Source organism: Bombyx mandarina, chromosome 13 (assembly GCF_030267445.1).
Source record: "Bombyx mandarina strain Sakado chromosome 13, ASM3026744v2".
Lineage (NCBI taxonomy): Eukaryota > Metazoa > Arthropoda > Insecta > Lepidoptera > Bombycidae > Bombyx > Bombyx mandarina.
Window position 1 is genome coordinate 3,877,557 of NC_143220.1, and position 18,027 is coordinate 3,895,583.

At 39.9% G+C, this 18,027-nt stretch overlaps 1 protein-coding gene across 1 annotated transcript in view; it reads left to right on the forward strand.

The window, feature by feature from the left end:
- The window catches only part of LOC114252482 (phospholipid-transporting ATPase VD), a 71,440-nt gene extending 53,499 nt beyond the window's left edge, over window positions 1-17,941 (forward strand). The window contains exons 4-16 of the mRNA XM_028186945.2: window positions 241-398; window positions 613-757; window positions 1,436-1,642; window positions 2,153-2,375; window positions 3,222-3,466; window positions 4,653-4,856; window positions 7,926-8,016; window positions 8,465-8,616; window positions 9,642-9,765; window positions 10,112-10,374; window positions 11,931-12,118; window positions 12,806-12,937; window positions 13,882-17,941. Coding sequence (XP_028042746.2) covers window positions 241-398; window positions 613-757; window positions 1,436-1,642; window positions 2,153-2,375; window positions 3,222-3,466; window positions 4,653-4,856; window positions 7,926-8,016; window positions 8,465-8,616; window positions 9,642-9,765; window positions 10,112-10,374; window positions 11,931-12,118; window positions 12,806-12,937; window positions 13,882-13,939 — 2,190 coding nt within the window. The 3' untranslated portion in view covers window positions 13,940-17,941. The remainder of the gene's footprint in view (window positions 1-240; window positions 399-612; window positions 758-1,435; window positions 1,643-2,152; window positions 2,376-3,221; window positions 3,467-4,652; window positions 4,857-7,925; window positions 8,017-8,464; window positions 8,617-9,641; window positions 9,766-10,111; window positions 10,375-11,930; window positions 12,119-12,805; window positions 12,938-13,881) is intronic.
- Window positions 17,942-18,027: the final 86 nt, after the last annotated feature.

An 18,027-nucleotide genomic window follows, 5' to 3' on the forward strand; every position in this document is an offset into this window, starting at 1 on the left:
CTTGAATTATTTGTGGAAGTCCAGAGAAGGTTTAAAAGGTAGATAAATATGAAAATGCTCGAAATTAAATAATTTTGTTTTCCCCTTGATCTGTCCCCCGTCGGACGGATTCCTTTTATTTCTTTTAAGTTTATTTTATACAAAAGCTTAGGTCTTTTATTTATCGATTGAGGCACTACGTAATCTGTCGGGTCAGCTAGTAATTAATATAATTTAACTAAACGAATTCGTTTGGTCCAGGTTCGCGAGTTCCTCTTGATCTTGGCCGTCTGCAATACGGTGGTCGTGAGTCAGCCTCACGTGGACACGATGCAGCTCAGCATGTCGAATTCGGGCGAAGAACTGACGAACAACAGGAAACCATCGAGATCGAATGGTACATTACGATCAAACGACAAGTAAGTGTTGTGGTTTTTTAGCGACCTCGTTGCCAACGGAAGACTGTTGTAAACCTTCGCCTTACAGTTTTATGATATTAGTTTATTGAGTTGGATTTTACGCCGTCATCCGCCAGTTGCGTTAATAATGTATGCACAATAATAGAATTATTGCCGGATTCGTGACCGTACAAAATAATTTTTTGTTGATTCTTAGAAACTGGGCGATTTTCAGGTACGCTCGATTAACGGAATCGCGATCGACGACGCCCTCGCCACCGCCCTCGACCGTTTCCCCCCTGAAGATACGTCTGCCTAAACTGACGTTTGGTAGCAGAGACGACAACACCAGTGAACCGAGTACATCTACTGAACAACAGGTACAAAATGCTTGGACGCTGCACGTAGTAGTGTATAAACAAAACCCTCTTTCTTCTTTGTCTCCATTTTATTCCACTATGTGGGGTCGGCACAGCGGATTTCTCTTTTCCATTCTCCTCTATCAGCCATCATCTCAACAATCACTCGTCTTTCTCTCACATCATCATACACTCCATCCATGTCTTCTTCGGTCGACCTTTTTCCCCTCTACCTTGCACTACCATTTCCATACATCTCCTAGTCACATGCATCTCCTCTCTACGTAACACATGTTCATACACACTAACCGTTCGCTCTGTAATTTATCAAACAAAACCCTCATCGAAGTCGCTTATACTTGTCGGAGTGGTCGCGGTAAAGTAAAATAAAGTATGAGTGGTTGTTCTTATTAAATAGCGCGTGTAGTTAGTTACCCAGATGTGCTTGGAGTTTCAAAAGAAAATCGTTTAAATATTGTATCGAATTAAAAGCTCTGCTTTATCCAACTAAGATCTTTTTTTGGTCGTTTGACAGAGATCTCTCTTAGCGATAAGACGGCCCATTGTAGATACCCTTTATCTTTAATGTATTGCATTTAGTTTGATATTAAATTATTGCCCAATAAATGAAATTCTAATCTACTCTAAGATATATTCTGAGCTTAGTTATTTCTGTTTTAAATGATGAATTTGGTGCAGATCGCTCGTTTTGAAGCGGAAAGCCCTGACGAGTTAGCACTCGCCGAGGCGGCTCTCGCGTACGGCTATGAGCTGAGAAGCAGGTCGCCTGACGAGGTCGAGGTCGGGATCAAGGGGGAGGTGAGCCGCCTGAAGGTGCTTCGGGTGCAGCAGTTCGACTCCAACCGGAAATGCATGTCCGTCGCGATGCGGACGCCTACCGGTCAAGTGAGAACTTTAACTTTTTTTTTTATAAATATTTGGCTCGAACGTCTTTGGCATTGATTTTGCCAATGTCAAAGTATTTACAAAACGACCGGTACTTAACTTTAACTTTATTTCAACACCATATTGTTGCTCGCTGACACAATCCAGAAACACATTTTGGAAAAGCAATATCTTTTAAAATGACATAAAGCATTGTGTTATCCGACTTTTTGACGAGGACACCGTTTTAATTTCATGATGCTACAGATTAGCAACGTGGCTGTACACGTTAGATAAATGTGGCAAATTGTTTGTGGATCTCCATAGATAGTCAAATAAAGGTGGAATATTAGGATACTAATGCAGGACTAACAAAATTAAAGAGAATATGTAATATATTAAATGAATTAAAATCTTGAATTGTCAGTGATTTTGGTCGTAATTTCGATCAAGGAATTTTACCTCTAAATATTTATACATAGATAGATCGGTTCACGTCATAATACAAAATTGTAATTTTTTTGTGTCTAGGTAGTTTTGTACGTAAAAGGCGCTGATAGCACAGTGCTGGGCGCCTTGGCACCGATGCGGGCCGGCTCAGCGGAGGCGGCGGCGTGCGAGCGCACCCGCGCCCTCATCAGCGAATACTCGCGCGCCGGCCTCCGCACGCTGGTCATGGCCAAGCGGACCATGCAGCCCGCGCTGTGGGAGGAGTGGCTCGCCAGCCATACTAGAGCTTCGGAGATCGGAGAAGGTAAGATTGACCTTTGTGCTTAGTGCGAGTTTTTTAACGTTCTCGACTGGCACTAAACACAATGTTTCTGCTACCGAGCTGACTATTGCGGACATTGACTTTGTTTTATAATTTATATAATATAATTTATATTTTCTTGAAGTGAAAAGTGACTTAATATTCTTTTTTTGTGTTCACATTGGTCGATAGAACATGAAGCAGAAAAAGTTGTATTCGATGTATCAATGTTAAAACGGTAGTGGGGGGCGCATTGTGAAAACGCACAGACTTTTCTGTCTATTTCTATCTCAAAGCAATAACGCGTTTCTGTTTGAATGAATTAAGATAGACGACGACGCTTTAATCTCAAGGGCCAAGATGGACGGAAACATTCGGGATGTGTTCAGGAAAAACAAGCAAACTAATTTAAATTTGCTTGTTTTTGTGTCGTCGTGGCCTAAAGGATAAGACGTTCGGTGCATTCGTATTTAGCGATGCAACGATGTTCGAATCCCGCAGGCGGGAATAATTTTTTCTAATGATTTTCGTACTTAACAAATGTCCACGATTGACTTCCACGGTAAAGGAATAACATCGTGTAATAAAAATCAAACCCGCAAAATTATAATTTGCGTAATTATTGGTGGTAGGACCTCTTGTGAGTCCGCATGGGTAGGTATGACCACCCTGCCTATTTCTGCCGTGAAGCAGTAATGCGTTTCGGTTTGAAGGGTGGGGCAGCCGTTATAGATGTTTATAGGCTTCGGTAACCACTTAACACCAGGTGGGCTGTGACCTCGTCCGCCCATCTATGCAATAAAAAAATTATGACTATGAAATAAATTGTTCTCATTTTGTTGTGAACAGGCCGCGATAAGAGGATACGCGACTCGTTGACTCGGCTCGAGAGTGCCCTGACGCTGGTGGGGGCCACGGGGGTCGAGGACCGGCTGCAGGAGGACGTGCCGCGCACCGTCCGGGCGCTGCTCGACGCCGGGATCATCGTGTGGGTGCTGACCGGGGACAAGCCGGAGACCGCCATCAACATAGCGTACTCCGCCTCTCTGTTCTCGCAGAGCGACCGGCTGTTGCACCTCATGTCCAGGGATAAGGTCGGTTTCAATATATATAGTACTAGCTGCACCCGTCCGCTTCGCTGGGCATTTAAAATTAACATTATTATTTCTCACCCTTACAAAGATTCTCATCCCATCTTCACGAAGTCCCCTCATGAAAGGTGTCATTAGTACTATCGTTTGTCTACATTTTCGGAAGCGGTCTCTTAACACCCAGTATATATATATTTATTTATTTATTGCCTAGATGGGTGGACGAGCTCACAGCCCACCTGGTGTTAAGTAGTTACTGGAGTGCATAGACATCCACAACGTAAATGCGCCACCCACCTTGACATATAAGTTCTACGGTCTCGAGTATAGTTACAACGGCTGCCCCACCCTTCAAACTGAAACGCATTACTGTTTCATGGCAGGAATAGGCAGGGTGGTTGTACCTACCAGTGCGAACTCACAAGAGGTCCTACCGCCAGTATAGATCCCTTTTTTTTTCAATTTAACAACACAAATTCAATGCTACATATCAACACATAACCGATGCCGTCAGTAATGTATCTTTCAATTAGCTCTATTCAATGTATGGTGATTAATCCAAATTGAGATCTACTTTCATCTTTATAGAAGCATCGTCTTGCATCCGTGTAATAATTACTCATATCAATGCACATACAGATCGCTCTTAAGAATATAATTAAAATTTATCTCGAATTAGTTCAGCGGAACGGTGTATATATAGTTCCGTCGTACTCCCATTCCTCTTGGAGAAAAATATTTAATGTGTATTACACCAATGATAAATTGCAGTTGTTATTCAAGTGATGTTAACGAATTCCAGTAATAAAGTGAAAACTTCTCTTTAGCTCAGTCGTTGTGGTGTGAAATTCGATGAAACGAAAAAACGACACTAAAACGAGACAAACATATACATATACGTCTGTAAGATTAAGCCTCAGAGAGAGTGAGATAGAATACTTATGTTACTGTCTGATCTGCACACACATTCTTTTCTTTATTACCAATTTGGTTAACCAAAATGAGTAGAACTACATGTTCTTTAAATGTAGTTCAAGAGGAGAACCTCTCAATTTGGCGTGGACAGTACAATACAAGATAGTTTTATTGTATTCTAGGTATTATTGATGTTCATGAGTTTTTTTTCGTATTAGAAAGGTTATAGGAAGATTGGTATCAGGGAATGCAATAAAATAAATCTTTCGTACAGGAGCACGCGGAGTCCACGATCAAGAGCTACCTGGAGGGGGGTGTGGGGGGTGCGGGGCGCGCGCTGGTGGTGGACGGGCGCACGCTCACGTACATCCTGGACCGGCGCTCGGGGCTGGTGGCGCCGTTCCTGTGTCTGGCGCGGCGCTGCTCCGCCGTGCTGTGCTGTCGCGCCACGCCGCTACAGAAAGCCTGCATCGTCAAGGTCTGCACACTGCATATTAACTCCTCGAGTGATGTCAGGGAGCAGGCGCAAGGGTCAAGTGGAGGCAGCTTGTGAGGACCCTATGTACCAGTGGGTTACCCTAGGAGCACAACAACAACAACAACAGACATTACTCTCGAAATCGAAGCTATTGAAGAACCACACTATATCCCCGATCATTGTTCTCGTCGAACTCATCGCTTGCGACGAAGGGCTCGGCGAGTAAACTAACCCACAGACACGCTATCAGTCAAAGCTATCAGCTTAGATAGAAAAAATAAATTATAATATTATGGCCATCGAGTCCTAAAAATGTTCAGTATAAATGTTTCTATCTTTGTACATGTTCAGAAATAAATCAAAACACCCACTTATAAATAAACATAAAGTATGTAACGTCATTGATATCCGACATTATAATCGAGAAGCGCTCTCTGTGAAGATTTTGTGGGTCGACAATCTTAAACAAAACAAAATAATATCCTAACACATACAAATTGGGAATGCTGTAATTCAATATTACTCTAATAGAGTATAGAAAATATTGTATTTCATCATCATCATCATCATCAACAGCCCACAGTCGTCCACTGCTGGACATAGGCCTCTCTCAATCCACACCTCTGAGCCCGGTCTTCGGCTCTAATAGAAAATGTACTGTAGTTGATACGAAAATAATTGTTCACTCTGACAGAAATCGTTTCAAGCGATAACGCCAGTAATTGTTTCACACGCTTTTATTGCTACCTTGATTATCATTTAAAATTCTAATTTGCGAAGTAAATTGTGGTGGTAGTATTGAGAAATTTTCAATTAAATCCCACCACGGTATGCTTTCAAAAGTGATTCATGCTTGGACCGTTTGCAGTTTGCAATTATCAAAAACTTCTTTGCCTCCAATTTACCTTTGTTCAATGATGATGAAATTTCTTTGAGCTACGCTAGTAAAAGTGATTACAAATAGAATTAATTAACATATTATCACAAAAATAATGTGTTTTAATTAAAATTTTCTTTTTGCTTTGTTGCTTTTGTACCACAGGAGGCAGATTTTTATCGAACGTAATATATACACACATAGTAACTAGTCAGGTCATAAGTATTGTCACACAGTAAAAACTTTTCTTTTAGAATGCTGGCCACAAAAAAGTTTATTGAATTCGAATTTAGAATTGTTCATGAAAATAAAAATGTATACTTTTAGAATTTTACTCATTACACAAATATGGAGTGGACGCTTAAAGAAGACCGTGTTGCAGTTATTGCGTTGCATCGTTGCGGTTACGCGCCAATTGAAATTTTTAACATACTGAAAAATTTGAATATAACCAAAAGATTCGTTTATCGTACCATCAAACAATACAATGAAGACTCTAGTGTAGATGACAGGTCAAGAAGTGGTCGCCCTCGGTCTGTTAGGACTCCAGCAGTGATAAAAGCTGTGAAGGCGCGAATTCAAAGAAATCCCAAACGTAAGCAGAAACTATTGGCCCTTCAGATGGGGTTAAGCAGAACCACGGTGAAAAGGGTGTTAAATGAAGACTTAGGGCTTCGGGCATATCGAAGAAAAACAGGACATCGTTTGAATGCTCGTCTAATGGACCTGAGACTGAAGAGATGCCGCGCTTTGTTGAAGCGGTACGCGGGAAAAAAATATCGGGAAATTCTTTTTTCGGATGAAAAAATTTTTACCGTAGAAGAGAGCTACAACAAACAAAATGATAAGGTGTACGCACACAGTAGTGAAGAAGCGAGCAACCGTATTCCGCGTGTCCAACGAGGTCATTTTCCATCCTCGCTCATGGTATGGTTGGAAGTTTCTTATTGGGGCTTAACAGAGGTACATTTTTGTGAGAAAGGTGTAAAAACGAATGCAGTTGTGTATCAAAATACAGTCCTGACGAACCTTGTGGAACCTGTTTCTCATACCATGTTTAATAACAGGCACTGGGTATTCCAACAAGATTCGGTGCCAGCTCATAGAGCGAAGAGCACACAAGACTGACTGGCGGCACGTGAAATCGACTTCATCCGGCACGAACTGGCCCTCCTCCAGTCCAGATTTGAATCCGTTAGATTACAAGATATGGCAACACTTGGAGGAAAAGGCGTGCTCAAAGCCTAATCCCAATTTGGAGTCACTCAAGACATCCTTGATTAAAGCAGCCGCCGATATTGACATGGACCTCGTTCGTGCTGCGATAGACGACTGGCCGCGCAGATTGTAGGCCTGTATTCAAAATCACGGAGGTCATTTTGAATAAACTTTAATGTCATAAGAATCTATGTTTTGTTAAGTTCATTTTGGTATATGAATGGTTACATAATAAATAAAATTGTTTCAATTATTTTACATTAAACATGTGACAGAATTTATGACCTGACTAGGTATATACACACAGTAGTGGTTCGCTCTACAACCTAAATCTTTTTAAAATGTTGGAACATATGAGGTGGTATTAGATTCAATGACGTAGGGTATAATATTTTACGGCGACATTTAGATTACACAAAAATATGTTTAATTTTTTTGTTTGTCCCCATATATAATACTTTTTAGTAACATTCATTTTGTATTAATGTTTTTAGTAAATTACAGGTTTATTATAGATTATTTTTGGTTTTTAAAGGTTCAAATTTTTTTATTGCTTAGATTATTAATTTATTTTATCCTGGATCGATTCATATATATTATCTATATTCCTGTCTACTACTCTCCGCCTTCTTTGAGGGATTTTACTACTTAGTTTTGCGGCGAGTGCCTGTGCGATTTGTTGCTATCAAATTTACACACTACAAGCTTTTTTAGGCTCTGCTATCTCTAATATAATGAACTAGTCAAACCCAGTCTGCTATGCTGGCGATGCTTAACTTGCCATTGATCCGATCTCTACCAATAAATACCAATCTTCGACTGGGCCAGTTTGAAGGTTACCTAAAAATGATAGTCATAGAAGTCGGGCCCTTTCGGAATCTATAAGGAACACACACACATCAACTGTAGATTCCATATAATAACAACTTTATAGATTGTTTTGTTATTGTTCGGCTATCGCTGGTTGGTTGCAGGCGGTGAAGGAAGAGCTCGGCGTGACGACCCTGGCTATAGGCGATGGCGCCAACGACGTCTCCATGATACAAACGGCTGACGTCGGCGTCGGTACGTGTCGGTCGCTCTGAACTAATTAATAACTGCTTGTTACTACCCAATTAACGTTGACCTTCTAATGTTTTAATTGAGTTTAATGTATAACTAATTTCATTTAAATCTCCAAAGTAGTTTTCTCTGACGTTAACAGACCTCACAGGTTTGAAGTGTTGATTTCAAGAAATATTTGAAGAAACATTGCTAAATTGTTCATCGATATAGACGTCTCATTCATTAAATGTGTCTATCTCTTTCAGTTTCTTTCTCCAATAGCTTTTAAATGATTATTTTAGAGCGTGTACGGATAGGCATCATCAATCTGTTTATTTCTCACGCTTGAGACTCAGAAGACCTCATGCCTCAAGACGGGAGGCGATTTGCCCCTTGACATCTGTCTCATTGAGATTCCACACACAAAAACTCTTCTCCTACAAGTGAACCAAATTTTTTTTCCGTCCAGGTCTGTCTGGCCAGGAAGGTATGCAGGCGGTGATGGCTTCGGACTTCGCGCTGTCGAGGTTCAAGTTCATAGAGCGGCTGCTGCTCGTACACGGACACTGGTGCTACGACCGGCTCGCCAGGATGATACTGTATTTCTTCCTCAAAAATGCCGTGAGTAGACCACACATTTCGGATCTGGTTTTGTTTAGAGGAACGATGGTGTATGGGCAATAGCAGGATATCAGCGTTGGCGTCTATAGTCCTGGCAGGTTACACTCATATTGAGTTATATAACAGATTTTGTTACTTTTGTTTTTTTTACTACGTAACTTATATGTGTTTACTGGCGGTAGGATGTCTTGTGAGTCCGCACGGGTAAGTATGACCACTTGACCACCCCGTCTATTTCTGTCGTGTAGCAGCAATGCGTTTCGGTTTGAAGGGCGGGGTAGCTGTTATACTATTAAAACTGAGAACTTACAACTCATGCATTTACGTTGTAGATGTCTATGGGCTCCGGTAAACGCTTAACATAAGGTGGGGCGTGGGTTCGTCCATTCATCGAAGCAATAAAAAAAAATGTTGACATCAGCTTTGAGAAGGGCCGGATAACCTGTTAATATACTATTGTGTATTTTTTTCTGGTTTATTTTTATAGATGACTACAAATATTGTCAATCGTAGAACACCGAAACATACCTGCCGTGTTTTTTTTTCAGAATTTTTAGGAGTTTTCTAGAAGATATCGCTTTTATTAAAAATATAGCCTGTTGTATCAATGATATTTACCTATTGACTGATGTCGACGTCGCCCAAAACACGTCGTTACGGATCCTCCCGATCCATTAACGGTGCTTTTAGGTACCACGAGCACCGGGCACCATCCTCATCGAACCCGCCGCTTGCGACAACGGGCTCGACGGGCAAATTAACCCATAGACAGCCCACTGAGTTTCTCGCCGGATCTTCTCAGTGGATCGTGTTTCCGATCCGGTGGTAGATTCTGCGAAGCACGACTCTTGCCAGGGCCAGTGTTAGCAACACTCCGGTTTGAGCCCCGTGATCTCACCTACACGTTAGGGTGAAGCTGAAATAGCCTCTCAAGGCTATCAGCATAGGTAGGGAAAAAAAAAGTACCTAAAGTATGCTATCTCTGTCTCACTCCGTCTCTCAACTGTTTGTACAATTTCTAACAGACGTTCGTGTTCATGGTGTTCTGGTACCAGCTGTACTGCGGCTTCTCAGCGACGGTGATGATCGACCAGCTGCACCTCATGGCCTACAACCTCATGTTCACCGCGCTGCCGCCCATCGTCATCGGTAAGCTCTCAATTACTTCATACTTCAGACTTATAATTTGCGTAATTACTGCTGGTAGGACCTCTTGTGAGTCCGCGCGGGTAGGTACCACCACCCTGCCTATTTCTGCCGTGAAGCAGTAATGCGTTTCGGTTTGAAGGGTGAGACAGCCGTTGTACAAAACCACAGATTCTTATTTACATTTTTGTTTTAATTTTAATTTTAGTTTATACTCCTGCCCATAAGGGGCTTTAAACCTGGGTAACGCATTCATTCCGAGCCTCTTTATCATACCAGCAAGTGGTTACATACAATACACTAGTAAGTTGGAATCGTGATGTGTGAATGGTGTCGGTCGCGCGCGCAGGTGCGTACGACCGCGTGGCGCCGGCGTCGCTGCTGGGCGAGGTGGCGGGGCTGTACGGCGCGGCGCGGCGCGGGCTCGCCTACCGCCCGCACTCCTACTGGCTGGTGCTCGCCGAGTCGCTCTACATCAGCCTCGTCGTGTTCTTCAGCGTCGCGACCGCCTACTGGGACTCCGCCGTCGACATCTGGTCCTTCGGCCTCTGCTGCATGACCTGCTGTCTCGTCGTCATGCTGGTCTACGTCGCCATCGAGACCAGGAGCTGGGTAAATTACGTTTTGTTCTTCACATTGAACAGTTAACACGTACACAATACTGTAAATGTAAAGAAAAACCTTTATTATTTAAAACTCTTTTAATTTTTCTTCGGTGTCATGGACAGATGTATGGTCATTCAATAAAAACAACGTTCAATTTTGTAAAATTAATAGTGTTTAAAATATTAATTTTAAAACAGATTTAAAGGCTTTAGACGTTGTTTTCTTATTATATTACAGAAAAAATACAATAAAGTATTTTATTGTCTATTCATTCTTAAATGCTTCATATCATTATATAAATAACAAATAAAAAGAAGTTCCTGATGAAAGCTAATCCAAGTACGAAACCTTCACTGTCTCGCGCCCTTAGTGAAATTAATTAAGCTCCGGTAGACTATTTTAGAGCAATTTCATCTCGACTTTAAAAAAAATAACGATTCTATATCGCCAAGAATAACTTGTGGTTCATTTGACAAAAACATGAAAAAGGCGACTGAGGTATAAGAACCAGAGAAAACGCAATCGCCAAAAGACATTACCTATCCATTATGTCTCCAAATGAGTGGAGGAGTTTATAGTATAATGTTGGACTCGACTGACCACTTAACAATAAATGCACCGTGAACTCATTCATGCCTTAAGGCAAATTATAAGATTGTACACACAGATATAATGACTTAAAACTAAACTTTCATGCAGCTTTTCTTCCCGAAACTAGTAAGTGTGGCACAGAGTGTCTAGTCGCTGTGTGACCGTGTGAATGTGTGACGCTTACCGTTCCTTACTGTCTTACTGCTTTTAGATGATTCACACGCATTTTAAATGTTTTCTGGAGCAAATAAAAGTGTTCTGTTTAGATTTATTCATTTTGACAATGACCTACGGTAATTAAGAACGATAAAGTCCGACTGAAACTTGTCCATTTAAGAGTAGTAAAGTGTCATTGTTCAATTAAAAAAAAATCATCTTTCTAAAACAAGTAGTAGGGGAATGACATGCCGGAAAAATCGCGACCGAACTGAAGTATGCGATGACCGAAAATTAAACTATTTTTTTAATTTTCATTTTAATATTTCCGCTGTTTCGATTACTTTACAGTTTTCGTGGCCGCTAACAATGGTAGTCTTTTGAATATTCTGCCACTGTCGTCTATTTCTCGATAAAAATATTACTAGACTCAATATCATAATTGAATTAAATTTAAAATTACTTAATATTTATGAGCAACGATGCACACTGTGAATATAATTTGAGTCTATTCGTCATCGTCCTCGTCGAACCCGTCGCTTGCGACGAAGGGCTCGACGAGTAAATTAACCCACAGACACAGCCCACTGAGTTTCTCGCCGGATCTTCTCAGTGGGTCGCGTTTCCGATGCGGTGCGATAGATTCTGCAAAGCACTGCTCTTGCTAGGGTTCGTGTTAGCAACGTCGTCAAGTTTGAGCCCCGTGAGCTCACCTACTAGTTAAGGTTACGCTGAAATAGCCTTTCAAGGCTATAAGCTTAGGTAGGAAAAAAAAACCTTAAAAAGTTGTATAACAATAAACATTCTATTTACAGACAATAATTCAAGTGTTCGCCCTGACCGGTTCGTTGATGTCGTTCTTCTTGTTAACGATGGTGTACCAGACGGTGTGCAGGCCGTGCCTCGGGATGCCGTCCACTTATGGAGTCATGATGAACACAGTCAAAGATCCGACCTACTGGCTGTTGCTCGTTCTGACCACGGTCGCGGCGTTGGCGCCCAGGTATGTTGCGTGTGAACTCTAAATTAAAAAAACATGTTTTCTTCTTGAATTTTTTTTATTGCTCTTGTAGGCAGATGAGCATATGGCCCACCTGATGGTGAGTGGTTACCGTCGCCCACGGACTTCAGCAATGCCAGGGGCAGAGTCAAGCCGATGCCTACCGCTACCGTAAAATGGGAGGAAACGCGACACTTTTTAAGTTCGAAGTTAAGTTATCGTTTTTTTTTTTTGTAGTTATAGTATTAAACCGGAGATCATAATTTATAATGCACTAAGATGTAGTTATTAAAGAATAATAATAAAAAGTTACAAAAACTCACTTGTTCCTATTCACCCAGGGATGGGGGTGAATCGGGTCGCTTAAAGGGACAATAGAGTTTTTCGATAGGGCACTATTTAGTTGTTAGATAGGTACCTAACTTTAGGTAATTAACATTCTAATATATTTATTGAGTTACAAAACTTTAATGACTAATTTAAACTATTGAATATTCTTAAACACGAAATAAAAGTCATTTTCAGTCCTCAAAGTTAAATTTAACAAGTCAACAAAAGTATTGTGGCATCCCAGATTTGTCCCCATTCCCCCCAATCTAGTGTACTAATGTATTTGTTATTGTGATACCGTTACCTCGCGGAGCTCTGGCCGCGGATACGGCCAGCAGTACACAGTGTCTCGGTGCGCAGGTTGTCGTACCACGCCATCCGCAACTCGGTGCGGCCGGGCACGCTGCGGCGCGCGGTGGCGGCGCGGCGCCGGCCCCGCCTGCCCTACGCCGCGCACTACCGCTCCGCGCACGCGCAGGCGCACGTCTACAGGTACGCACGCACACGTGTACGGGTACGCACGCACACGTATACGGTTTTATTTCTTTTTTTTATCTAAGCTGATGGCCTTGAGAGGCCATTTCAACGTAACCCTAACAAGTAGGTGAGCTCACGGGGCCTAAACCTGATGACGTTGCTAACACTAACCTTAGCAAGAGCAGTGCTTCGCAGAATCTACTACCGATACGGAAACGCGACCCACTGAGAAAATCCGGCGAGAAACTCAGTGAGCTGTGTCTGTGGGTTAATTTACTCGCCGAGCCCTTCGTTGCGAGCGATGGGTTCGGCGAGGACGGTGACCGGGGCTTGAGGTACCTAAAAGCACCGTTAGTGGATCAGGAGGATCCGAAATGACGTGTTTTGGGCGACGTCGACTGTTTACCATTCGGTCCGCAGGATCGGGAATGTAGTTACCGACGGCCACAAAGAGAGGGTTCTCGACAGTAATGCCGACTGTAGTAGATACTGATGGACTCTATGTCCATATCATCATGGAAGTTCATCATGAACCACGGGACTTCGTCGACTACCCTGCAAGAACGGGATTGTATGATTTAGAAAGGTTTTCAGTTAGCGCGGGCCGCGTGAGCGAACACTACACTTACATAGCTCATGACCGGACGTGTACAAGTTTTGTAGAGTGTCACCTTATTTCTAAGGGACAATTTACTTTGCTTGCAAATCATTGGATAGACGTATACGGGTACGCATACAGACGTCTAATAGGTACTATTAGGTACGCACACGCGCTCTACAGGTAAGCTCGCATACGTATACGGGTACGCACGCACACACGCTCTACAGGTACGCCCGCATACGTATACGAGTACGCACGTACACACGCTCTACAGGTACCCCGCATGTAAACACGGACATGTCCACAGACGTGTTGAATTCCAGAATTTCAATGGAACTATGATTGATTTCGTTTGCAGGTCGACCGATGAAGATGGGCTGCAGAAGAGCAGCGCGGACGTGGCGGCGGTCACGTGACGCAACCAGCGGTGCGGCCTGCTCGCGGCCTGCGGTCTCTGTGTGCTCGCCCTCCCGCGGCGCCCGGTGTCTTGAACCTTACCCACCACGCCTCCACCAGCCGCCATTTTTGTTAGTCTAAACATAATCCCTAATACTAAACTAGGGCAGCCCTAGCGATTGCCACCGCGGGTTAGTTAAATGTGGATAAGGTGTCATGATCAGATCTTGCTTCTCGACGGGTCTGAGGAAGCCTCCAACAATCCTCCCAAGGGATGTGTCACAGTACTGGAAGGGTTTTAGGCTCGTCATTTATGGGTCTCGTTGCCCCCAAACTATGAAAGGCGGGGGGGTTCGGTCAGTATTGGACAGTTTCTCATGTTGCCTGTTCTCTAGTGCTTATGTGAGGAAAATACTTTGAATGTTTGTGGATCAAGTGGAAAATGTGTGATGTAGTGCTTTATGGGACAAAGTGGGACCAAGGCGTCACGTTCAGTTACCAATTGTTTTGTACAGTATAAACATTATCTTATTTACGATTGTTGCATCGCTTCAAGCGAAATGTTTAATTGTTATAAAGTGAAAAACGGTTTTATCGACTTACGTACCGTATACGTTCGTCTTGTTTAGCTTTTGCAAAACGAAAAGTTTCACTGTAAAAGCCACGATTAGTTATGACGTACACGTCAAAGATATTTATTTATGGTAACAAGAAATGAGAGTTAATATATCGATAAATATTTTTAGTTTTCGTCGAGTTTTTATATAGTTCGAGCCCACGCCGCATGTAGAATTCCAATTTGAGTCCGTTCGATTAGACAACATAAGGTTTTCATTGCACTTTTTATTTGTACATTTCAAAATGAACAGTATTTCTTTTGAGATCTGACATTTTTAAAGTGTTTATTTGACTCGTTCTTATCTTTATACATTCTATGGAATCGCGATGCCTCCAATGAACACTACTCTAACTCAAAAAATTTAAATTGTCGTTTTTCACACAAATCGCTACACTATTTTAAAAGTATTACAAATTCATTATTGATGGGGTTCGAAGCAAGAGTAAATCAGTTAGTTACACAAGAAAAAACCATAAATATATCTGCAATAATAAAGATTTTATCAACTTTTTTCGTTTAAACGCTCCTCCTGTAAACCTACGAATTTGGAGTTAGAGTGGTGTTCATTGGAGGCATCGGTTTGATCTAGTCTCCGCAGTACATAGTACTTAATGAGTTGTGTAACTTAATTAAAAGTCAACCGGTTACGTACAATAGATACATTCCTAACATTAATAGTTATTTATCGATAAAATTAACACAATTTTGTTTGTTTGACGTAGAGAGGATCGTACAGAGTAAATATTGCCAGAACTAAATTTAATGTTAACATCGATAGATGCACTCAATAAAATCTGGATATGTCCTATATAGAATCGAAATAAATAAATCACTTTAATTATTAAACATATTATGTAGATTATTTTTCAAAGGCAAAATGCAGTCTTGGTATTTAAAAAAAATCTCATTTTACTTCGCCATAAAAATACAGCGCCCATTATAGCGATAAGAGACTAATAAAAATAAAATAAAAACTATCTTGCCTTACTTCATTTTCGTACATATTTAGTTTTCGCAAATGCCCGTTTATATACACACACGAACACATCAAGGGGTACTCGAAAGTTCTGCCAATTCATATTAATCATAAGAATTAATAAATTTCAGTACTTAGTGTTTACCGTGTATATGAGATGTACATACTGTACATTTATGTGCCAGGTTTCGTGGATTTATAAGTTTTAGTGTCTTCAACGTATGCTGTTTCAGGAAGGCGAATTTAAATTAAAGATTAAAAAAAAAAACAATTCTGACGGCGTTCCGTATCAAAAGCAATCATAGACACATCGAACATATGAATAAAAAAAAATCGGTTGCCTGTAAAGTCGGTTTACGGACGAAAGTTGAACGTGACAACGTCATAAGAAAATACGCCTCAGAGCGAGGTAACGCCGCATGAGTCATGTTTTTTCGTGCGTGCAGCCGGCCCCGTCGAAAAAAATTATAAGACGTTGTCACGTCAAAAAAAATTGCCGAAACTATGAACATAATTTAAAGTTTAAGCAATATTATAATGTGCTTTGCGGAATGTAATGAACACTTAAATTCGTGATACTGATATACGGGGTCAATGATCTCTGTAATTGAATGTTTTTTTTTTTGTTTGAATTGATTGAGCTTAGCTTAACGATTACCTCACACCCTTGTTAAACTGATAATATGTTTTTCTTATTTAAATGTTCATTTTCGTGTTTAATAATCGTGTGAAACGTGTTTCGATTTGTCAGTATCCGTATTTATCAACCGTTAAGTCATATCTGATTCAAATTTCAAATTTGTAAAAAATTGTTTCCACTCCCTGGATGGAACGTTTAGAAATATTTCAGTGACTCTTCCTATACATTATAAAATTGCTTTTAACAAAAAAAATCTAATCAACTCTCCTAATTGTAGTTAGTCATCTCAATATAAATAAATCTTTTTATGCATCAAAACCCCATAAACCAACGATAGTTTAAACGTGTGATAGATGATACTAATATATTGTATTTTTGTAGGTGATTAGTATGTGATGTCGTTTGGCTTCCTTCTCTAATATAGTTATTTAATCGATAGTTAAACTGTTGCCTTGCCCGAGACTGCACCCGATGTTGGGGCAAAACTTACAAATAACGAGAGGTACATTCGTGAACTAAAAGTAGCATGTAAGATGTTTCAATATGGCACGTTTCATAAAATAAACCGATGGAGATTATCACCACCGCGCATATTGCAATAACCTATTTTATTTATTTATTTAAAGAACTATTATTAAAATCTCTTGATCAACAAATACTTTTAAAAAAGATATATAAATATTTATGTATACCTAATATCAGATATTTCAAAATAAAACACGAGTAGGTATAATCTGTGACATGTGTGATTAATTTATTTGCATTGGCTTAAAGGACTTTGTTGCCAAATCCAGTAATATTTATTAAAAAATATATTTGCATTTAACAAGTGTTTATGCCTTTCCAGTTAGAAAAATAAAACTACTATCTACTACTACTTAAGTTCCTATACTTGCTTGAGAGATCACCTTTGGAATACTTTAATAAATAAATAATTGAAAAATACATAAAATTATATGTGTGTGTACTCGTATAAGAGTAATATTTACCGAGCTTGAATAATAAAACACATTACCCTGATTTGGAACATCGCTTTTGATATAATTTTTTTAAATTTAATTTCCACACGTTTTCCTAGTGTTCTCTGAAGTGCCTTGAATTATTTTTTCGGATAGTTTACGCGTACCTCTCGACAAACTTTCTACGTGAGTATTATGATTCCTAAAAGATTTGACTATTTTGTACTATCGTTCTAGTTATGTAAATAGAGACAAATATATTTCTATATGAAAAATATTATAACGTGTACACTAGAATATTTTTTATATTAAAATAATAACGAAAAAAAAAACGTGTAAATAACTTTTATTCTAAGACTGTTGTTTATTTAAAATCTTTAATTTGTTCAGTTGAAACTATTAAATAGGATATTATGATGAATGTTTGTATTTTCCAGTCATTCTTTGATAGCTGAGGTACCTTGGTATTTCTTGCCATATTAAAAAAAACCTTGATACTGTGTGAATGCTTTGAATTTTTTTTTCTATTTTAGTAAAAATGTTTTAATATGATTATTCTAATTATTTAACTAGTCTACCAACGAAAAATGAGTGGTAAATTAAGTTTTTTTTTAATTAATATAATAATTCCTTATGTTTTATGCGTTTAATTTTCTCATCAGTATTTTAATCTCTTTTAATTTTTTTCAAAATATGCATTTATTTTTTTGTGATACGTTCTCTAATTTACTTTGTCTCAACAGACAATCATCTAATAATGACTTGAAAATACATAAAAAACATATTGAATGTGTTGTTTTTATAATAACAAAATATTTAATTTTATTATGAATTTCGTTTCATTTTCCCCTTTGTTTTAATATTATAAGATTTCAATCATATCATTTGTGTCAAATCCAATATACAAAATACAG